The sequence below is a fragment of the Rhinolophus sinicus genome, linkage group LG05 (genome assembly GCF_036562045.2).
Source record: "Rhinolophus sinicus isolate RSC01 linkage group LG05, ASM3656204v1, whole genome shotgun sequence".
Lineage (NCBI taxonomy): Eukaryota > Metazoa > Chordata > Mammalia > Chiroptera > Rhinolophidae > Rhinolophus > Rhinolophus sinicus.
This window is the reverse complement of record NC_133755.1, coordinates 37,552,871-37,577,215: the sequence shown is the minus strand read 5'-3', so window position 1 is coordinate 37,577,215 and position 24,345 is coordinate 37,552,871. Positions and strand designations below refer to the sequence as shown.

The 24,345-nt window shown below is 33.6% G+C and overlaps 1 protein-coding gene across 1 annotated transcript in view; it reads left to right on the top strand.

Annotated features, from left to right (window-relative positions):
* PSME4 (proteasome activator subunit 4) overlaps positions 1-24,345 on the top strand; it is an 87,552-nt gene that overhangs the window by 17,758 nt on the left and 45,449 nt on the right. Inside the window, exons 4-20 of the mRNA XM_019719483.2 lie at positions 8,132-8,176; positions 10,028-10,177; positions 11,416-11,479; positions 12,046-12,120; positions 13,294-13,416; positions 15,537-15,629; positions 16,181-16,446; positions 16,994-17,180; positions 17,937-18,026; positions 18,717-18,781; positions 19,036-19,186; positions 20,761-20,859; positions 21,058-21,127; positions 21,595-21,662; positions 22,276-22,491; positions 23,083-23,240; positions 24,171-24,266. Of these exons, the coding sequence (XP_019575042.2) occupies positions 8,132-8,176; positions 10,028-10,177; positions 11,416-11,479; positions 12,046-12,120; positions 13,294-13,416; positions 15,537-15,629; positions 16,181-16,446; positions 16,994-17,180; positions 17,937-18,026; positions 18,717-18,781; positions 19,036-19,186; positions 20,761-20,859; positions 21,058-21,127; positions 21,595-21,662; positions 22,276-22,491; positions 23,083-23,240; positions 24,171-24,266 (2,016 nt within the window). The remainder of the gene's footprint in view (positions 1-8,131; positions 8,177-10,027; positions 10,178-11,415; positions 11,480-12,045; positions 12,121-13,293; positions 13,417-15,536; positions 15,630-16,180; positions 16,447-16,993; positions 17,181-17,936; positions 18,027-18,716; positions 18,782-19,035; positions 19,187-20,760; positions 20,860-21,057; positions 21,128-21,594; positions 21,663-22,275; positions 22,492-23,082; positions 23,241-24,170; positions 24,267-24,345) is intronic.

Sequence of the window (24,345 nt, the reverse complement as noted above, 5' to 3'; positions counted from 1 at the left end):
TTGATACTATGCTAATCACCATGTCTTTTCCTGAAGCTTCACATCATTCTTGCTCTTGTGGAAACCTTGTTCCTTAAAAGTTTCACCATGGCTGTTCGTGGTCTTTAGAAGAGTGTGACTTTGCTGAAATTATTGCTTGGTTTCAAGCAGTTATTCTCAACTCTTAACAAACTCAGCACCCCTTTGTGTATTCTGTAGTTAATTATTTTTAAATGAAATTCATAAATAATATGACCTACCTATACTCATTATCTATACTCAGTGACAGAAATAAATATAAATAATGTCTTAATCATAAAAGGAATAATGGGAAAGTAATTTATTATAAAAACTGTATTTCAAACATGCAGGCATTATTAAACTAAAAGACACAGTATGGTACTCAGATTTTGCCCTGTTTAGAATGAGTATATTTGGATTTAAAAGAGAAGAGGTTGGAACACATTCTGTGTAAGACATACAAGAAAATGAAAGAGCATCATTGAGTGGACATAAAATGAATGCTAGGATAAAGGATAACAGACCAGACTTAATTAAATATGGCCAAAGAGAGGGAAATGACTTTAATTTTAGACTACTGAACTGGGAAAAAAGGAAGTTTGGTGTTCTCATAGATCAGCTGACCTTATTTATAACAGTGTCACAGTAATTATGTAGTTAATGTAGGGTAGTGTAGTTATTTTGTATCACGAAACACTGTTTTTGAACATTATTTGCGTGTGAAAAACAGAGGCAAAAGATGAATTGGGGAAAGAAGCATTAATATATGAGATCATAGAGAATTTATGCAGTAGACTTCTGGGGAGAATGTCAGAATAAGATTGAAAACTAGCAAGCAATGCCAAAATAAATAATGGCAATATATAATTTCTACAACATAAATTGTGCAATGTGACAAATGAATGACAGTAAATAATATACAGCATTTTAACAACAAAATTATTAATGAAATTCTATGATATCCTCATGTTTTGTGTCTCTTTTAATTGCCAATGTAGTGACACTTGTTCTAAGACTGTTAAAACAGTTGTTAGTCTTAGTTACATATTTGCATGCAACTACTACACATACACAGGGATATGGTCTTGCAAGTGTTGGAGTTGGAATTGCCATGATGGTGTGATTTTTTTCCAGGAATAATGAATAACCCTAGGTAAAATTTTCAGCAAAACAAAGTGGTGGAGCCTTGTTCAATTTACATGTTGTATTCCCAGAAGATACAGTGTCCATTAAAACAGTGCTAAAAATATCTAATGTTTAAAGCAGTTAACTTTTAAGTTAAAACAATTTTAACTTGTATAACCATGCAGTGGGACATTTGAAAGTTGCAACGATTTTTTGTTGTGTCTGGCTATTCCATGAATTACAGGCTATCTAATATACCTGGCTTTAATATCTAAAGGTCCATTGAGCCTTCCCCCATGATTGTGGTAATTAAAAATGCCGCATGCATTTCCAAAATGCTTCCTACATGTGGTTAGAGCCTTGTGGGGTTGCCATCTCTTATCTTGCATCCGTGTAATCAAAAGTTTTCTGCCTTATGAATCAGTCCCTCCTGTTTTCTTATCTCTGCTCTAGCACGTGTTGAGGAACTGCTTTCTTTTTTCTTGTTTTTAAATCTCTGAGACCTTGATCTTCTGGTTCCTAAAACACAATTGTTTTTCCTGTACTGTCAACCTGTCTACTTCATACCTCTTTCCTTTCTTTCCCCAGGGCTCTGAGGTACTTCATTAGGAGACCTAGTGTGAGAAATTCCTTAGAAGTTTTACATTTTATTTAAACATGCATATCTGTATTGGGCTCATTAAGTAATGTTTCCATAAGTAAAAATTTCTTTCCTAGATATCTCTTGACTAAAATTAATGCTGTTTAAGAAGATGAATCATACTGGTCCAGTGGCTTGGAATACTCACACACACGGCTGTGTATCTCCTGTAAATGGAGTGCACAGTTGCAGCTCTGTTGATGCAGCTTCTTTTTAAAAATGACAGTGTGTTCCTATTTGAAGCGGTCGGAAAGAATACTGGGGATCTGAAACTAATTTTGAGGAGACTCTTGCTTGATGAGAGGCAGCACTGTAGGACAACATTAGAAAATTGTCTGAAAAAAAGTAGAAAAAATTATACTTAAAACATTTTTCAGGACTGTAAATATTCTTTATTAATTCTCTAATTTTCTGTAATTTTTTTTGCTGTTATATATTTACCTCTACCTTTGAAAGGAGTACCTGTTACCTTATTTCCATTCAGATCACACTATATAAAGTTATAAAACTTCAACTTTGAAAGACTTTCAAATTCTTTGGCTCTTGCACTTGCTTCATCACCCTTCCGTTGATGTTAAAATCAGAGGAAACTTGCAGTCTTAGTTCTTACGCAGAAATGTTAGAGAAACCAGTTGGAGAGCTACATGTAGTACATTTGCTTTCTGTTCCTCAGAAGTAATCTCTGTTCAATGAGTTTCTAAGAGGGAATCATTTAAAACATAAAATTTACTTTTTTAAGATTCTATTTAGCACGCCTAGTATAGCAAGTGTTTATGGCTACAGGCTAAAATTACAACCTTTTACGAACATTTTATTTCAGAAAACCCCTCAAAGAGCCCTGTAATATGGCATGTTTTTGGAATATTTTGAGTATTTTCATCTTAGATGTATTCTGACACATTTTGAAACAGTTTTGTCAGCAGACTGCATGTGTTCATACTATTTTTAGAATACTATTTTTATAATCAGAAGTGAAAGGTTGCTTCGTTTAACTGTCTTTCAAATGTTTAATTCATGTACCTTGTTTGTTTGTCATTGAAACCACTGCGTAAAGAGCAATGCATTACAGTATGATTTTAAAAGTTTCATTGTTTTGAGCAAGGATTATTAAACTTCTTTCTCTTCCCTTTTTCCCTTATCTTCTCTCTCCCTTCTGTCTTTTGTTTTTTAAAGATCCATTATGATTATGTTCTTTTTTTTTTTTTTTTTAAGATTTTATTGGGGAAGGGGAACAGGACTTTATTGGGGAACAGTGTGTACTTCCAGGACTTTTTTCCAAGTCAAGTTGTTGTCCTTTCAATCTTAGTTGTGGAGGGCGCAGCTCAGCTTCAAGTTGTTGTCCTGAATTCAGTCTTAGTTGTGGAGGGCGCAGCTCAGCTCCATGTCCAGTTGCCGTTGCTAGTTGCAGGGGGCACAGCCCACTATCCCTTGCGGGAGTTGAAACCGGCAACCTTGTGGTTGAGAGGACGTGCTCCAACCAACTGAGCCATCCGTGAGCTCAGTGGCAGCTCAGCTCAAGGTCCCATGTTCAATCTTAGTTGCAGGGGGCGCTGCCCACCATCCCTTGCGGGACTCGAGGAATTGAACCAACAACCTTGTGGATGAAATCCCATTTGCCCATGTGGGAATCGAACCGGCAGCCTTCAGAGTTGGGAGCATGGAGCTCTAACCTTCTGAGCCACTGGGCCGGCCCTCTCCCTTTTGTCTTTTGCCTCAGGGGCAGAGATCGTTTTCACTCTCATCTGTTTCAACTTTCTACTGGAGAAACATTGTGTAGCATTTTTTATTCAATAGAAAAATCAAAATTGGAAAGGAGCTAGGTAGTTGTGAACTTCATACTAGCAACATAAGAATTGCTTACTTCATAAAAGAAGCATTTGAATTTTATGGGGATGATTTTATTTCATAAAACAGTACCTCATATGCTTAATTGGAATAGCAGTATTGCAAGTTACAAGTGGAGGCAGCACACCAATGAAGGATATTGCTACCAATAAATTGTGGGAAATTATGCATAGATTAGCTTTTACAAAATGGGCATGGACAATTCATATGTGAGTTATGTATATAAATTTATTTCGTCTTATCACTACCATTTTACTTTTTCTGTGTTTGGCGTTAAAGGTTTACATGTTTGCATTGTGCGTAGTTTGGGCCTGGATAATGCATTTACTTTTTAAAAAAAATATATTTTAAGCATATCTATATACTTTTTAAGTATACAAGTAAGTATATTTATATTTTTAAGTACATATATTTTTCTTATGTATAGTTCTAAGGGGCTCATATAGTATTAAACTCTTTCATTTTTCATATTTATTTGTCTCTGGAAAGATTTCCCTGTTATTTCCCTTTTCTGGTACTTCTTCTTGGTGGCATTTTTTCTCTATTGATCTCTCAGAGGACCATTTGAATTGGTGCTCTTATCCTTAAGATAACAGTTAAATCTTTCATTTTCCCCATCAACACATGGAAATAACATGTTCTTAACCTCTGCTAGGAACTTGACACATGTGACTACATTCTAAGCTTCAGTTAAGGGCAGTAGCTCAGGAATGATCTCTAGCTACAGAGTTTAACATGGTAATGATGTGATGAAAGTAATTTCTTTGAGGACCTGTTGAAATTTATAACAGTTTTATTAATAAATGATTATTCATATGGCATTTGCCATATGATTTTTAACGTGGTATTTGAGGCACATTCTGTGTGCTTTTTAAAAAATTATTTTATTTGGAAATTACAGACTGTTTTTTTGTGTGTTTTTTTTTGTTAATGACTTGATAGTGTTTCTTCTGAAAGCTGTCTCTGTACTACAGTGATCTTTTTTTTTAGAAACTGATCTTTTTAAAGCAATTTTAACTTTGTTATGGTAAAATTATCTTGACCCTAATTTGTGTGAAGTGACTGAAAAATGACTACTTGCTGATCTAATGAAGCAATAGTAGATCATGAAAGATTAGATATAAGATGGATAGTATTTGACTAATTGATGGTTGATTTGTTTAGGTTTAGAGAAAGCAGGTAAATTTGACTTCTTTTAGATGCAGTCTTAAGTACAATCTTACAAAAAGAAAATACTATATAAGCAATTACCATTAAATTATAAGGAGGTGAATGCAGAGGTAGTATATAGAATATACCAATGTTACAGTTTCCCAGTTCATTTATCAAAAAGTCTGTATGACTGTTCTGAAGATAAATTTTAGTTGAAGGATTGTCAAGTGAAGCTGTGAAAGTACTTCTGTCTGTGGGCAGTCCACACAACCCTCATGTTGGATATATCATTTGCTGTACATTTCTTTGGATTAGAAGTGACTACTGGCTTGATAGTTAGGTAAGAGGAGCAGGTAGGAAGCATAACCCTCCAGGTTTGTCTAAGTCTACTATCTCAGTAACTGGAGGAATTGGAGGCGAAGGCCTTTGCCTTACCTCAGGCCTCTCTGCTCCATATTTGGCATTTGCTTTATTAATGTCATCACAGCGAAATCATAAAGAATGTCATCATAAGGTAATTGCAGTCCAGAGAGGAAAACTGACAGAGTCATTTGTTAAATCTAGGACAAGAGCTCAAGAACTAGGACAAGAACTTACTTTCTGCCTTAATAAGTAGGGTGGCAGTTGGGGGAGGAATTTCCTATTTTGATGTGATTTCTAAATCATAAATTAATAGCTACCGTGAGGCAGGAGTAAAATATAAAAACAAAATGAAAAATGAGCACAAAAAATTTAGTTCTTAAAATATAATTTATTTTGGCTAAGTATGAAATAATTGTAGTTAACATTTATTGTGCTTAATTTTGGGTCAGTTAACTGCTTTACCTTGTCTCACTTAATTTTTATAACAGCTTTCTGAGAGGTAGATATTATTGCTCTTACATAGATTGAAAAACTGGAGCTATACAACTTGCACTACTAGTAAGCAGCAGAACTAATATTCAAATTCAAGTCTGTCTGACTCTGAGTCCAAGCTGTGAACCATTACATGATATACTATGGCTTTCTTTTCAACTTAGCGTGCCTTTACTAAGAAGAAATAGGTATGAGAAAACCCACCCAAAGCTTAGTCCCTGTGTAGATCCCTTGTAATTAAAAAAAAAAAAAAGTGTTTTGATTTGTTATCACTTTAGTGTTATAAATTTCCAAAAATTGGAAACATATGTAGTGATTATTCACTCCCTCTGAAAATTAGTGAAATTAGAGTCTAGTAGCATCTAGCCTTAACCTTTTATTTTATTTTTAAACAGAAACATTGTTCCCTTCATCTTGAGAGATTACAAGAATCACAAAAGGTCACTATACAGATATCACAGGTTAGAGAGATTGTACCCTTTTCTGGATAGAGCATAAATCCAATGGCTACGGTCCTTATATATAAGGAGGGGTTGAAATTGACTTTATTTGGATGAACTGTCATATTCCCACATACCTATTCCTCTTATGAGTGAAGTGACAGCTATCAAGTATTATAATTAACCTATTTTGAAGAGTGAAGGGTACTGTAGAAAACATAAGTATGTAGCCTTTTTTATGACTTACTTTGTAGAACCATTTTTGACATAGGGAAGTTTATTGGTAGAATAGAATAGTTACCAGAGAAAATAGGTTTTCTGTGTTATGCTCTCAAATGAGTTGCCACAGAAACAGCACAATAAATGAATAGTTAATATGAACACAAACTTTAGGAATGGTAGAATTATAGATCTTCTACTTGTACTGGTATCCTTTGACAGAAAGTTTACCATTTTAGAATTATCGTTTTAAAATCTTTAGGTTGATCTGTTTAGTTTGGAATTAGATGGCTCTTTAAACCTTGCCTATTAATTCTGTAATTTGTTTCTAAATGGGGTTCTTCAGTCCAAACTAAAAGATCCGAAGATCTGTGCTCTTTATTGCCTTGTCAGAAAATGTTTATTGAGCATCGTAAGTAAATAAATAAGTGGATAGCCTCGTTATAAACACTTGAACAATGCCCAGAAGTAAAAAATATTATAGTCGTGGTCTTCAAGGAGTTTTAATCGTAGTTGGAGAGAAGTTTGTTTTTTTGTTTTCACCAGGCAAAGTTAGATGTTCTCTAAACTAAAATCTGTGTTTCTGAACTGCTTAGCTGTTTTATGAGAGAAGGTAGACACTCTGATACAATCAGAGAAAATGCTCCATGATGGCTTTCTGGCCATATCGTTATCTTTTTTATTTTTGAATTATCTCATGAGTTGTAGCCCAGTTTCCTCTTCAGTTAATTGTTTTCTGAGTAGTTGTGAAATTAGAGAGGATTTCTACTGCTTCAAGTAATAAAATTATAGTTTTCCTCTGTTGGTTATATAATACATTGATTACGTGGTTTGTGTTATTCCTTGGAATTTCTTTGAAGATTAGTTCTTTAGCTTTAAGAGAAATTGGATAGACTTCAGGGCTTAAGAATTTCAAGAAGCTTAATGAAAAAGTATCAGATGGAAGCACTGCCTGAAAGTTACCCCTTTCCCCCATAATTTTCTTTCCTTGAGATTTGGGGACTTGCTTTATTTTTACTTGTACGTATCATACTGTAAGTAGCCACACATTAATTTGAAACTCCATTTCAAAATTACCTAATTCCCCTTTGTTTTATTTATTTGCATTTGACCTTTTTACTATGGTCTAGTTAATATTTTAAATATTCCATTCTGATTATGTGTGTTTAAACCAGTACATATTGGCCTTTCATTAAACCAGTTGTTTATTATAAATTTATAGACAAATATTTGTTGTTTTTTATATTCACTTGAGCCACCTACAAGTTGGAAAATAGGTTGTAGCTTTTAATGTTACTCAACTAATTTTTACAGCAGCTGGTCTAAAAGATGGCTGTTGCTTTTTTTTTTTTTTGATAATTGTTGGTGGCAATAAAGTACCTTGGAGGATTATAGAACTCTCATCAGTTGGTTACAGAAAACTAGTTTTTGGCAGTTGCTCATAGAAACACACCAAATTTTGTCTGGTCTTTGTTTTTATGTAAAAGCACTTGAATAAAAATTTAAAATTAGTATTTGAAGTGTTAAGCCACCGAACATATTTTTTGATGTATTGATAAGTAGGGTCATTGCTGCCTACTTTGTAGAGATTGAAAATAATTTCTTCTTTTCCTGGTTTTCTTCCCTTTAGGTCACAGCAGAGAATGAGCAAAGTGAGGGCAAAGGAAAGAGTAGATTATAGAGTTTAGGTAGTTAATCCTTACAGTTCTGTCTGTGTGAAGGAAAAAGATTAGTTATTGTATGTACACAGGTAATACTTAAATTTATGAACAGATCTTGGAGATATTTACTAATTAAATTAGATGTGTTCTTAAAATGTACCACCCTAATTTATAATGGCTTTTTTCTCCTCCAGTTCTGTCGAAAATGTTCTCAAAACACTCGTGAAAAGCTGCCGACCGTAAGTAGCTTCTCAATTTATAAAGCTTCTTGTTTTTGTGGGCTCTCCCCCATCTTTAGTATGCTTTGAAGAGGAAATTAAAGGTATAGTTTCTGATGTTGTGATGTTAGTCACTGGGCACAACATATTGCCAACTATTGCACTGAATTTTTCAGATTTCGTTTATAAATTGAGAAATTTTTAAGTGGTGTGGGTGTCAGTCACCCATTATAAAGTAAGAATGCCATAATTTATGTATAATCATCTTTATTTGAAAGGTTATTTGAGAGTATTGTCACTTAGATCTAAAATACTTTCCAGAATGAGCATTGTAAGTGTGTTGCATTAGAGTAATAACAAGAAGGTGATCCATACATTGTTTTTCTAGTATGTCCTCTTTTATTAGAATACTTGACTCGAAATATCCCATTATTCTGATGTTTAAAGATGAATATGCGTAGAATTTAGTTTTGATTAATTAAAGTTAAGTTCTTTGGACTTGACCTGTCTCATTCATGTTTATCAGGCTGTTCTAAGACTACTTGTCCTGCTGTGGATGCAGGGAATTCTTTTGAGTGGAAGTTCCTATGTTTATCATATGCTTATAATATGAGTTAAAGTTACTTTATAAATCAGGTGTTTGTTGCTGACCTACTGTACTACTCAGTCATGGGCAAATGCATTTTCAGGATATAAAATGTCTTCTTTTTTAAGAGTCTTAAGGTTTAACTTGAGTCAAGCCACCAAGGAGCAGTGTCATTTTGTACTAGGCAGTTACTCTTTTGGCCTGTGTTTGCTCACTGAAAACTTGTGCATCACTGAGGTACCTACTGGGTTTTAGGTTGTTAGGTAGTTCATGGAACACCTAAGCTTTTATTTTGAATCACTAGGCTACTAGTTGGCTCTGAAGTATTATGAAGGGGAATTGATGCATGAGAGTTTTGATGGAGGAATATGCCCTGCTTCTTTAAAAAGACCTTCTAACCTGTGGCACAGTGCAACCTAGCAGCACACAAATGTGTGATGGCTCAGAAGAAATGTTCCCAGAAACATAATTTTAGTTTTCACAGAAAGGAATGAAGTGTGATTCCAATTACACAGATGTATAAAGATATAATAGGATCAATAATACAATGTGTAGGCCAAACCCAAAACTGTATTTGAAAGAGTTTCCTAACTTTTTGGCCATACCCAAAGCAGAATTTTTCGTATGCTTTTTGTTACTTTAAACCCCATAATTTGGTAAGTTGTACATTGACCTTTGATTTGTGTGTGTGTGTGCACATTTCAGATTTTAATTTTGTAAATCTTCTCTACCCCAGGAATGCTTCTACCCATTTCATAGCAATTGTAGAATGTTAGAGCTGATGGGGTCAAATCCTCTAGTGCAGTCAGTCCTCTCTTGTGTACAGGAGCACTTGGTGGTCCAGTGAAGAGGGTAAATGGGTTGTCCCAAGGTACTTAGAGATTGATGTTCTCTTTCTCTTCACTGATTATCTATTTCTTACATAGACTGGATTCTCTATGACAAGATTTTTTTCTGTTACTATTACATAGCACACAAGAAGGAAAATTACAACAACCATGTTTAAGTTTGTAGGTAATCTGAGTGACTTTGTATTTTATCTGAGTTTTACAACTTTATAGCATTTTTCTAAGTCCCATAGACACGAAGAAAATATACCTTATCCTAAATGTGTCAGAGTATGTAGTTGTAAAAATGTGTGTTTCTTCTAGGCTAACTTGACATTTGTAATCTGTGATGTATTTTACGAAATCCTTTCCCCTCTTCGCCCTTTTTTGTCAATCATATGTTGGTGATGTAGAGCTTATAGCCACTGATCAGATACACGAAACCTTCTTTTTTATTAGATATTTTCCAGCAGACGCGACAGCGGAGATGCTAGAAGAATGGCGGCCTTTGATGTGCCCTTTTGATGTAACAATGCAAAAGGCTATCACTTATTTTGAAATATTTCTTCCTACCTCCCTTCCTCCAGAGCTTCATCATAAAGGTTATAAGTAAGTATATACATATGTTGACGAATTCTAGAATACAGCAAAAAATACAGATACATAGGCAAGCTAGTAAAGTCATATTAAGTAAAAAAAATTTACTAACTCAACCATTATGTTTACTATATTTGAAGTGTATGAAGGCTAAAATAGTTAAATGTAAGATTGTAAATAGAATAATGCTTGTATGTCAAGCCAGATGAGATGAGGACTTTAATTTCAGAAATCGAGAGAAAGAATAATAAATGCAAAAAGGAGTGGAAAATATCAATAAATTGGCAGTGATAGAAATGTTAAATTGCATAGAGTTTGAGAGAAAAGGAAGAGTGTTTTCCTAAAATTTTGTTTTAATCCGCATGTGTAGTTTTTCTTGGGTCTCACATAATTTTTTTTTTTTTAACTTATTCTTGTCCTTGCACCATTTTTAAGAACTACTTTTTTCTAAATAATTGTAGATATATAGTAAACTCTAGAATGAAAAATATTTGGACTGTACTTTTCTAAAAAAAGAAAAAGGTATGAAAAAAGGCTGGAAGGATAATAAAAATTATTACCATGTTATGAATTCATGCTTAATCCATCCCCTCATGTTTTCTGTAGTGAGATGTCAAATCTTTTATTTCTGTCAAGTCAGAAATTTTGTATATTGCTGTATATTTATGAAAATTTAATTTTAATTCAAAAATTCTAAAAACTTAATTTCTTTGACATTTTTAAAAGTTCATTAATATTCAAACCATTTCTTGCCCCTATATTTTCTATTTCTTTAATTTGAGATAATTTCTCCTACTATAATTTAATTGCACCTAACACGTTGTGGCTCCTTTCTTTTGTGGAACATTCACTACAGTGCTAGTTAATGATGTAATTGCTAATTGGCTTATTAAAGACTAGAAAGTAAGGGAGAGTTGCAAGAACAGGTAGTAACATGAAAACATTACCAAGTGAGAAAGGAGGGAGAGGAAGGAGAAACTTATAAACAGTATTAGGTGGGGGTGGACAGTAAGTACTTAATAATGAAGAAAAAGTTGTATGAGATTAGTCTTTTTAACATAAACAAATTGGAATATTCAGACAAAAACAGTCCTTTGTTGCATTAACTTTGTAACTTTCAGTATTATTTTTTCTGGGTTGTATAGTTATCAGTAGGAATAATAGATTAAAAAATACAAAGGACACCTGGCTTTGAACCACTTTCTATAAATCACTTGCTATTGATAAGTTGTTATGTTTTTCTTCTTCAGACTTTGGTTTGATGAATTAATTGGCCTTTGGGTTTCAGTGCAAAATCTCCCACAGTGGGAGGGGGTGAGTATCCTATTTTTTCCTCCTATACTTTTTATTTTGAAAATAAATACGTGAAATCATTTGATAAGGAACTTCAGTTCCTAGAATTGGCTATTAGCAGTGTTGTAATCTGTTTTCTAAATTTTATTTGTTGTATTCCAGCAGAAGTAGACATTTCTTGATTTTGGTTTTATCAGTATGTAGAAGTATACGCATATAATGTGAAATGCATGAATTATATAAGGCCCTGTTGTTTGTTTCCTTTTGTGCCCTCACTAGCATGTTACTGCACCCACAGTGGATGTTTTCTACATGCTTATTGGATTTAAATTGCTTTTTCTGTTTGCACTGTGGATGATGCTTTGTCATTTCCCTTTTTATAAACATTCTATCTGTAATTGATTTTTTAAATGGGTGACAATAATCAGAACTTAAATTTGGAGATTTTTAAAAACTGAGTTATAAACCTTATATTAAGGTATGCTAATAAGGATTGCTGAAAATAATAAATGAGTAAGGAATGTGACTATGTATGACATTAAAAACAACAACAAATGTATTAACTGTCTTGTTCTGTTTACTTTCAGCAACTAGTAAATCTCTTTGCTCGATTGGCTACAGATAATATAGGGTACATAGATTGGGATCCATATGTACCAAAGGTAATTAAGAACATTTGGATATATACGATAGCACTGACATCACTTTTATGTCTTTAAGAAGTGTGTTTTACATGCTAATTCCCAGCACCACTTAAAATATATTTTTAGCATTAATAAAAACATAATTTACAGGGTGGATCCTTTATTTTCAAAAGTAATAGGATCATATCGAGATATCAAACATGTGTGATTTTTGTCTTACCTATGCAGGGCATGAACTGTAAGTTTTAGGATGAGTAATTTAGAAAGTGCTAAGTATGTTATTCAGGGAGTCATACTTTTTTACCTTGCAGTGAATTTTGTGTATTGTGTTTGATTGCTATTCTAGTGTGTTCTCCAGTTTTTAGATCACATATATTTTCCTAGAGTAAATAAAGCTAGAGTGTCTCTAGGTTCAGTGTTCTTAACGTTGCATCTTCGGTATTGTTTTACCTGCAATAGAATCACCAATAGAGCCTCCGGAGGGCTGGTGTAGGGCATCCAGGTGATTGTAAAACCTGTGGTGACGGTAGAGCCAGGCTGGGGACCAGCAAAGGCAAATGCTCTGTTTGCCTTTTCTTGTGCTGTATTCTGGTGTTGCTGGCCAGTGGAAACTAAGAAGTAATTTTTCTCTACCCTTGGGCCCCCTATCTGTTAGTAATGAGAGATTTAAAATATAAATTTAATTGTATTAAAATGTGATTATTAAATGACATAAAAATGCAAATTCTTAGGGGAAAAAATCGAGCCAATGTTAAAATTTAGAGAGGGAAAGGAATCTGCCAGAAGACATTTCCATTTTGTGCATCCTTGGCATGGAATAAGAATATAAGAGAATAATTTTTTCGTATATTTAGAGATAGGAGTCAAAATATTTCACGTTTAACTGCAGTTATGTACGTTTTGCCTTTTTACATTTTACTGTATTTCATTTGTCCATTTATGGTTATATGGATACAGTTGCTTCGTATCCACATGCCTGTCACCTCAGAGTATCATTTTTAAATTTTTATAGATATTTGTATATAATTTTCAAAGAATAAAGCAGATTACTAAGCAGTCTATAATTTGCTTCAAAACTGATCAAATGAGAATACATCCAATAATACTAGTATCTAACACTTAAGTTATTTAAGGAAAGAGTTACTTGATATCTGTAAATATGTATTCTTAATTCTTTTTTTTCTTTTAAAGATATTTACAAGAATTCTGAGAAGCTTGAACCTCCCAGTGGGAAGCAGTCAAGTATTAGTCCCAAGATTTTTAACAAATGCTTATGATATAGGACATGCTGTAATATGGATCACTGCCATGATGGTTTGTAATATATTTGCTTTATATGTAGTTCATTTAATTGTATGTTAACCATACAAAAATTCTGTATAGTTACACAAGTCTGTATTAGTGGCTGAGTTGGTCACTTGGTTCTTGGATATGTTTAGCCTCAGAATTGTACTCATAATGTACCACTTATAACTGCCCATAACCAATGCACCTTAAAAGTAGTCAAAAGTTTATAGAGTTTTGAGAGATTCAGAATGTAAGTTTTACAGACCAGGAACCAGACCCATAGATTAAAAGACTTAGCCGAGGCAGCCGGATGGCCCAGTTGGTTGGAGCGCAAGCTCTCAACAACGGGGTTGCTGGTTCAATTCCCACATGGGATGGTGGGCTGCGTTCCCTGCAGCTAAAGATTGAAAACGGCGACTGGACTTGGAGCTGAGCTCCGCCCTCCACAGCTAGATTGAAGGACAATGACTTGGAGCTGATGGGCCCTGGAGAAACACACTGCCCCCAATATTTCCCAATAAAATTTATATTAAAAAAAGAGACTTAGCCGAATTGAGAGTGATAAAAGGTGGGATTAGAATTCATGGTTCTACATATGATTTAGTATCAATGTTCACATGAAACATTGCGCTGAATGCAAAGTTTATTAACAATCTTAGTGAAAGGAAAAGTCTGAAGGATTATTTTACTGACAACATTGAGGAAAAGTAAAAATATATCCACATGCTTGGATTTCAACATTACTTTTTAAATAAGAATATAGAACCTCATGGTATAATAAACCCACAAAATTTTTCTTAACAATTTAAAAAACAAAATGATATAGAACAACTTTTTACTATGATTTTCTGGATTGTCATTCATATTTCTTCTACAGCTGTCTCCTTTAATAATTATTCTGTTTGGTATTTCCTCCTAGATTATGTTGTTTTTCAGTTGGTTGTTTTGTACTAGTTGTATCTGTGAAAAGGTCAGAATGGTTGGGAGAGGTATAGTTGTTAAATTTTATTTTAAGATTAAAAGAGAAAAAGGAAATTCAAGCTCCCCAGTTTTTGCTATTGCATTATTAAACAGTGGGAATCCGATTTTCTTTCTGATGTGCAATAAGAACAAAAACTCTTGGATGTTTACTATCTTACATAAGCAATGAGTTGGAATTCATTTTTTTAGGAGCCATAGAATTAGTGATTAGTATCAGCCTTATTTTAGTTAATGTTGCAGTTTTTTCTCACACAGTTGTTCTCATTGGCAGTGTCATTTTGTGTTTAATATGAATTTTGAATTTATTTAGAAATCAGCAATGCTAAATGTTATGTTAGAATTTTGAAAATTTTGTTGGTATTTTGCTTTGGAATTAATTATGGTCTTTTTAGTGGTTGCCCCGTTCTAGATTGGGAAATATGAACGTGGATTTCATTTCAGTAGGAAAACATTCTTAATTAAGTTTGTGTTGTTTACTGAAAGAAGATCATCTTGAGACAGGAGGTTTTTGAGGTCAAGTTTTATGTAGTCCTTTTTCCCAGGGCTGCTCTACTTGATAAGATGAATGCTTGCCTATTCCCTCATTCCCCCCGCCCCCCCAGGTTATGTTGTTGTTTGGTTGTTTTGTGTTTGTTTTGGCAATAGATTAAGAAATTTTTTTTCTTTTGAGTCAAAATGTAGTCACACATATTTTGATTTAATTATTTGAAACATTTAGAAATAATAATAAAATATTTTATGCATTTGTGTAAATCTTAACCTCTGCATGTCCTGCAATGAGAAATTCAATTCTTGAATCATTTGAGGAATGTTTTTCATGCTTGATGTTACCACTCTTGATTATTTTAAATGGTAATCTTAGTGACAAAAGTTACTTGCTTGCATAAGAGTAAAAGATCCTGTTATCCTGAATTGAGACATACCTTTTCCGTTTTCTAATTTGGGTTCAGTGAGTTGCCCTTATTTTTAATAGAATGTTTTGAATTGATTTGTGTGAAGTTCATCGGGAAATGTTATTTACTCTTATTTAGAGGTAGAATTGATTTTTGTCAGTGGAATGAACAGGAGCCAAATTAGAGATTTATATATAATCTTAGGCCTGTTAACACCTCCGATTTTACAGTATAATGTGGGTACTGATATTTTTACTCTTTTTATCTAAACAGGGTGGACCAAGTAAGCTAGTGCAAAAACATTTGGCTGGTTTGTTTAACAGCATCACATCTTTTTACCATCCTTCAAATAATGGGCGGTGGCTGGTGAGTCTGTCTGTTTTTCACTCTAGGGTTTGGAATTTTTAAAGATATTGTCACAAATAACTATTGTCTATTGTGTTACATGTAATACATTTTCTGTCCCTCAAATAAGCTTTGGCTCTGTATAAGTGATAAAGTTCAAATTAACTTAACTGTGTTCATAAATCATAAAAACAAATTAAGGTAGTACTGGTATGGTAACTGGTGACAAAATACCACATTCTGGTAACAGAATGGTAACAAAAATGCCACCAGAGCATGGAATCATGTTTTTAGTTTTATTGTGTCAGTTTTTTATTTTTTAAATGACTTCATGTGATGCAAGATTATGTGGTGCAAGATGTTAAAACTGAAATTTGAGACACATTTGTATTGATTATTATCAATAGTTAATTGGTAAGAGGATTTATTCTATCAAGATATACCATACAAGTCTTTGTAATAAGATTATAAGAGCTCTTTTAAAAATCTTTTCTTGGGAGGGTACAGGGGAGCCATGAATACTTATGTGGGAAATAGAACCTACCTAGGACTTTTTGCTTCTGTGTCCCCAGAACAAGTTAATGAAACTACTTCAGCGGTTGCCAAACAGTGTTGTTAGAAGATTGCATCGTGAAAGATACAAGAAACCTTCTTGGTTAACTCCTGTGCCTGATAGCCATAAGCTTACTGATCAAGATGTTACAGACTTTGTACAATGTATTATTCAACCTGTCCTCTTGGCTATGTTTAGCAAAACTGGTAGTTTAGAAGCAGCCCAGGCTCTGCAGAATCTTGCACTCATGAGACCTGAGTTAGTAATACCTCCTGTACTTGAAAGGTAAGTGTAGCTTTACATGTTTTGTTAAAGCCTCAGCCCTGGCTACAGTTATTCTGGTTTTCTCTTCCTTCTACTTTTCTATTCTGCTTTGGTTTCTGTGACTTCTGTTTTGCTATCTTTTTAAAAGTAGAAAATAGAAATTTCACCGTTTTAGTAAGTAAGATGATATTTCTGTAAGTGGGATAGAGAGGAGTAGTTGTAACGTGTTATTCCTAAATTCTAATAATCATGATTAGATTAGATGCAATTCTATTAGCATGTGAAAGAGGATTAAGAATGGCGGGAATAATGCAAAATCTACCAGTTTATGTTCTTTTTCACTGTGGAATTTGCATGGAGAAAGGTTATGAAATGCAGGGGCTTGGGGAAACATGTACCTTTCCTTTATTTGTATAATTCTGTTAACTTTGAGAGCAAATATTCACTCAAAATATTCTGCTAGCTACAAACCTTTAAACCAAAGTACACTTTATGAATTTAGTATATTTAGTGTATTATATATGTTTATCATGGAAATTTATTTTAAAATTCTGTTTTCAAACTGTAGAACATATCCTGCACTAGAGACTTTAACAGAACCTCACCAGCTCACAGCTACTTTAAGTTGTGTGATTGGAGTGGCCCGCAGTTTGGTATCAGGGGGCCGATGGTTTCCTGAAGGTCCGACACACATGCTACCTCTGCTGATGAGAGCGTTGCCTGGGGTGGACCCAAATGACTTCAGTAAATGCATGGTGAGCACACTGAGGATTCTGGTTTGTAGCTAAGCTATCATTGTGGGAATAGGCCTCCTGTGAATTTTTCTTTAAATACTTTTTAGAACATAATTCAGTATAAAATAATTCAGTGTAGATGCCCAGGTTTAGATCTGTGGACGGCTAGTTGATCTATATAACATCTTCCTTCATAAGTAACTTGCCACAAAACTGTATGCATTTAATGGTCATTTGATGTTATAAAGCTCATTATATATTTACTATTTTTCTTAAGCAGAGACATTAAAAAATCCTGGCATCTGATCACTTGCTCTTCCCTTCATCTACACTGGTGATGGGGGCTGGGGGGAAAGGGGCATGATCGAAGTTACTGGGTGGAAAATGTCAGATCCTACTTTGACAACGTTGCTCACCTTCCGTCTTCCCCGGTCTCTAGCTGCCACATATTAGCATTTACTAGTCACCCCTAGTTATGTTACATTTTTAGGTGAGAGGCAAAGTAACTCTCTGTGACAAAAAGTTAGGGAACTTTGTGCTTAAACCTAATAAAATAACTATGTGAAAATAAATGTAGTATAATCTCATTACTAAAGCTACTTCATTGTGGACAACCATAAAATTATATTCAATGCTAAGTGAAAAATTTCCAGAAAGGTTGTTGTGGGACTTCCCTGACAATAATTTATTTGGATACTTTATTGTAGATTATGGCATGCTTTTATTTTTGAACTAGAATTATGTAATTAATGCTAAATCTGCTGCATCTTTCCACAGATTACATTCCAGTTTATAGCAACATTTTCCACTCTGGTGCCTTTAGTAGACTGTTCATCTGTACTACATGAAAGAAATGACCTCACAGAAGTAAGGATGCTTTCTGGTTGTAAAGAAATTGGTTAACTGAGTTCTAATTCTTATTGTGTATGCATAGTAATAGCTGATAGCTTAAAAGCAACTTTGGGTAGGTGCTAGCAAATTAAAATTACTGTTTTGTGACTATAATGATATAAATGGAGGGCCGTGTCATCATTGCTATTTTGACATCTAGAGGTGTATTTCAGTGATTTTGTCACTTTTTAATGTTAAGCAAAGGTTGTATTTTTTTTTTCATCTTATGTTAGAAATAAATCTGTTTAGGGGATTGGCATTTAATGAAGAGCAATTTTCTTTATTACTGTCGTTCTTTCAGAACTATTTTCTTTAATGCAGGCATGTTTACTACTTGACTTTTGTCATTTTGATGTTCAAATAGTGAGAGATAATCCTTTACACACACACCAGCAGTTTCAAACTTTGAAAAATGTAGATAATATAAATAGCTGCTTAGCTTCTTCTGGTTTGGCCTTTATCAAACACGTTAATTCTTATTTTGATTCCTGGAAAGTAGTAGGTCAAGATATTCTAAATTGATATGTGATTATGGTGCTGTTTCCAAAGTATGCAATACTCTAACGCAGCATTCTATCTATTGTGTAGACCATAATGGAGTTTTGTTAGTTCACAGGAAAAAATCAGAGGGTATTTCTAATTTATCTCCGCATTAACATGTTATAGGTAGAACGAGAACTTTGTTCAGCCACAGCTGAATTTGAGGATTTTGTCTTACAGTTTATGGACAGGTGAGCATGTATACCCCAGACCCACCCTTTTGCTGACATTCAAAAAAAGTAATGTTCTGTCCCAGTCTCTCCCCGCATTGCAACCTGTATTTAACTACTACCCAAGGACGAGGCTTCTGAAGTTACAAAAGGACAATTGATTTGTGAGCTATGTACCAATTAGCTATCACTTGAATAGTCATGACAGTGTTTATCTAATCATCAAAAATGTTAACCAGCTTTTAGTTGCTAAAATTATACTTTCTTTTATTTAGATGCTTTGCACTTATAGAAAGTAGCACATTGGAGCAAACAAGAGAAGAGACAGAAACTGAGAAAATGACTCACTTGGAGAGTTTAGTTGAATTAGGTCTGTCTTCTACGTTTAGTACAATCCTTACACAGTGTTCCAAAGAAATATTTATGGTAAGAATGCATTGCTATAAAAAATTAAATTCCAATCTTTTGACTTTGTTTGATGCTTTAAAAATTGAACTTCAAATTACTTTAAGAGTGTGTATGAATGCCAGTTTATCCTTTATTTCCATACTAAAATTTGAAAAAAATATACAGTTGATCCTCATTATTCATAAATTCCATCTTTGTAAATTCACCTACTTATTAAATTTATTTGGATTCCCTATCATTACTTCCAGTGCTTTTGTGTAGGCTTATAAAAGTGGGGGAAAATCTGAGTTGCTCATGTTTCCAACTGAAGTTGAGAAAGGTGACACTCTGCCTTCTTGTTTCAGCTCTCGTACTGTAAACAAGTGTCCTTTTGGGGTCTATCTAGTGCTAGGTTTCCCACATTCTCGTGCCTTTTATTGATGATTTTGCTGTTTAAAATGGCCCCAAAAAGCGGGGGCCACTTTTTAGTGTTCAAGCATACAAGAGTTGTGATGTGTCTAACGGAGAAAGATAACATGTTTTAGATAAGCTTTGTTCAGTCATCAGTTAGAGTGCTATTGACTTTGAGTTCAATGTTAACGAATCAAATATATATATTAAATAAGGTGTCTTTAAACAGAAACGCATACAACAAAATTCATCAATTGATGAAATGTAACCAGAGGCTTGTAGGAACATAAATCCTGTATTTCTCCTAGGAAAAGTGGTTTTGTTAGCTAGCAATTTAGTATTTGATAATTAAGTGCTCACAGCAACTTTATAGAACGTTACTACAAATAACAATAATCGACTCTTTTTAAAATTTACAATTAAATACTACTTGGGAGAAAAGTATTGGAAATTGTTTATGCCATCACATGATAGAAATTAAGTCCTAAAAATACAAAAATGTGGCAAAGTATGGTGAATGAGAAATAGTTTGTCCTTAAGACATTTCTGCCAACACTCACTTGATACTGGTTGTTACCCTTTTTGTATAGTATGGTCTTTAAGACCACACTGTGTTTTCTTCTTCCCTCATTCGAGATTATCACTGTTCAATCACTGTTTATCCTCATTAAATAGCTAAACTGTCTTATAGCTGCATGAAATATTTACTAAGCTTATGTGGGTATAAATAAATTAACATAAATATCTCTTAACCAAAATCTTTTGAAAGGAATTGTTTATAATTTTCAATATTATTCATCCACATCTAGAGTTCATTATTGCATTTAGCATTTACAATTCTGTGACTTGATTATAAAATAAATTGTTTCAAGTCTTTTAGAAGTAAATGTATATTGAATTAGCCAACAAGATAATTAAATTGTATTTGCTTTCGAGAACTCTAATTTTATGTTTAGTGTTTCTATAGCAAATGAAATCTTGAGCCTCAAATGTTTTCTTCACATTAGGGTCTTGTGCAAAGATTGTTTATAAATACAAATGCAAGATTATTAAGAAAATCCTTATGAATTCTGATGGCTAAAAAATTTCCTACTTGGTTACTTTTAGTATAGTCTGAGCATATTCTTTTTTATGTTTTATAAGATATTTAACTTTCTTTAAAATGCTGATTAGACATTTTCATTTTTTATATATCTTAACAGGTGGCCCTTCAGAAGGTTTTTAATTTTTCTATTTCACACATATTTGAAACCAGAGTAGCTGGCCGTATGGTGGCAGATATGTGCCGTGCTGCTGTAAAGGTGAGTTTGGGTTTTGTTTTGTGGGGGGGCTGATGCATTAATGAATCAATCACGTGATTGTAATGCTTAAAATTCATAGTTCTTTCAGTAGCTGCTTACAGCCCTTATTTGCCACTGAAAATAATGCTAGTGTGTAGTTTGTGACTGTTAAATATTTGTGCCTTTGAAAAAAACTTATTTATACAAATATGTTTTCAGTGCTGCCCAGAGGAATCTTTGAAGCTATTTGTTCCCCACTGCTGCAGTGTTATCACTCAGCTTACAATGAGTAAGTCATAAGGTTATCATTCTGTCTTTACAATTTTAGATAAAAAACTGTTCTTGGTTTCTAGAACTCTGTTGATGATGAAAACAGATTCTTTGAGCTATGCAGTATTTTAATTTTAGTACTAAGTTTATTGCTTAAAGTAAGGTATCACCATGCTGACAGGTCCTTAGAAATTTTACTTTATTAAGTTAATATTTTTATACATACTAGAACCATTCAAGGTTGCTGTCAAAAATGTTGTTTTATGATGTATGGAGAGTCAAACATCTTGGTTGGTGTGTTTATTTTCTTGAAAATTGAGTTTCTACCTCCTCTGGAGGTTCAGCTTCATGACAAAGGAATGAAAAATCTCCCTAAAAGAGACTTTTTCAGCTATTAGGAGCATTTAATATAAATATTTAGAAATGATGCATTTAGTTGAATACATAGGTGTTTTTTTTCCTCTGATGCTATTTTGCCATTTTTAGATGATGATGTATTAAATGAAGAAGAGCTAGACAAGGAATTACTATGGAATCTTCAGCTTTTGTCTGAGGTATTGTAAATCTTTGGAATAAGAAAATATTACTACAAAAATGTTAGCTTCCTTTTAGGATTCATTCTTTTTTTAAAATTTGACATTAAAACATGAAAAATCTTAAGTTGTTGATACTGATACATCTGCAAAACAGGTGCATTTTCTTGTTATCAAAGGAGTGATATTGTTGATTACTTCATATTCAGTACTCTACTTGACTTTTTATTGAGTGATTCTAATACGGATAGTTCATTAATTGAAAAGTATATCAGATTTGGCAATTATTTATTTATTTATTTATTGCCTATGTTCTGAATTTGGCCATCATCAGTCACACTTCATTTTCCTTCATGGGTTAGTTCAGGAACCGAAGGACAGAAACCCAATTAAGTTTTGTCTCTTGAATGAGATACTCTTTGGAAAAGGATGTTACCATGGCATAGCACATGAAAGCCCATACTCAGAAAATGTGTTTAGATCTTAAAGAATTAATTGTGAGAATATAATTAAAACCCTGAAATGAATCAAAACCATTTTAGGCTACTTAAGTGGCTAAATATTAACCTTTGCATTAATTACTGATTCTTGATCTTTTAATCAAATTATCTTCAACGGTTCTTCCTCTTTTCAGATTACTCGAGTGGATGGGAAGAAGTTGCTTCTTTATAGGGAGCAACTTGTAAAGATTCTGCAAAGAACCCTACATTTAACCTGTAAGCAGGGTTACACTCTGTCTTGTAACCTTTTGCATCACCTTCTTCGTTCTACTACACTTATCTACCCTACAGAATACTGCAGTGTGCCAGGTGGCTTTGACAAGCCTCCTCCTGAATATTTTCCTATCAAGGCAAGCATCTTTAATAATTTAGGATTCAAGGAAATGTTGGTTTATTTTTCTAAGGGATTCAAAGTGTGGGTTTTTTTCCTTCTGTGTATAAAGGTGTTACTTTTTTACAGTAGATTATTAAAACTGTTATTGGAATGTTTGTTTTGAAGATCTATTTGGCTTTATTTAGTGACTCATGATTGGAGCAGCAACCCATCTAGCAACTAAAGGGGCCCTCCCTGGAATGTTTTGAATTCATGCTGGAGCTAACTCTGGTTTTCTTTTCTGTTTTTGTGTGAAATGACTTGGTATCCAATATCTAACCTCTTTATTTCCATATAATTTTATTGGGGAACTCAATAGCCTCACATAAAGTTACAGTTGTTCTTATAGTAAACTAATATTTGAGTGGCTCTTTAGGGAGACCATTTTTAGGAATGATAATGTAGGAGTTATATGATGTTTTCATGCCATTGTGTGTGTGTGTTATTTGCCACCACCTTAAGTTTGGATTACTTATACATTTTCTTTTAAATCTGTTGAGTGATGTGTGTATGTTTTGTTTTGTTTTCCAACTTCTCAACCTGCTGTACCAATGCTGTTCTTTTCTAGGACTGGGGTAAACCAGGGGACTTATGGAATCTAGGAATCCAGTGGCACGTTCCTTCTTCTGATGAAGTGGCTTTTGCCTTCTATCTGTTGGACTCTTTTCTTCAACCTGAGCTCATCAAACTCCAGCATTGTGGGGATGGAGAACTTGAAATGTCTAGGTTAGTTTTCTTTTATAATCAATTAGTGTTACATGATTACAGACGAAAGTCATTTTGTGTCTTTCATATTTGATGTATTTATTTTCAGTGTGTGTTTAGAATATCGCCATAAGTAATATAGTGTTATATAACAGAAATTTTGTCATAATAATCAAACAGTTTAAATAGAAAAATAGGTTTTTCTGTAGTTTGTTTTTACTGCCTTCCACTTAGCAGTGTCACTTGTGCATCTTTTGGTAAGTACTGGTATGTGTAGGTATGCCCCCTTTGAAAGGAAATGGCTGTTTTTTCTAGATTCAGCTTAGATTTTATTGTGTTGTTAACTCTTACTAATTAATTTTATTGAATTAATGTTACTTAGATAAATATCTTTGAGAGTACTTTCTCTCTCTCTCTAGGGGCTTTAATAAGCAACAATTGTTTGAGGCCATTAGACTTTTGTAGTTTGAATTTTTAAAAGTTCCTAGAATAATAGTAAGAAAACCACTATATCAAATACCAGGAAATTTTAATAGCAAATTCAGTAGAAGTGGGTTTGGAGAAAGAAGTATGATTGACTTATGTCGACTATATAGTATATAGTACAAAACTGCTTTTTGGAGTAAATTTTTAACTAGCCCACTTTCAAAAGATGGACTATACTGGAAGATCTGTAATACTATTTTTCCATTTTTGTTAGTGGTAGTGATCTTCAGGTAAACAGGTGATTGAATTCAGACTTGCTTCACAAAGAGCAGTTGTTACTTGAGATTATTTAGAGCCTGTTTAAATAAAAGCAGGTCTAGGATGACCAGTAAATAACTGTTGAATTACTTTGCACTATTAAGTGGGTAAACTGAGATGTTTGCCATGTCTTTGCCTTAATGTATATCCCTACTTGATCAAGTTTTTGTGGTTCATCCTAGATCCTTGGTTTTTTGTCTTTTCTAGAGATGATGTTCTACAGAGTCTGACTATAGTGCACAACTGTTTAATTGGCTCGGGAAACCTCCTACCTCCATTGAAAGGAGAGCCGGTTACTAACTTGTAAGTAAAAATAACTACTTTACATATTTTGCTGTTTTGCCATTTGGCATATATTTTAAGTCTTAGTCACATAATGAGT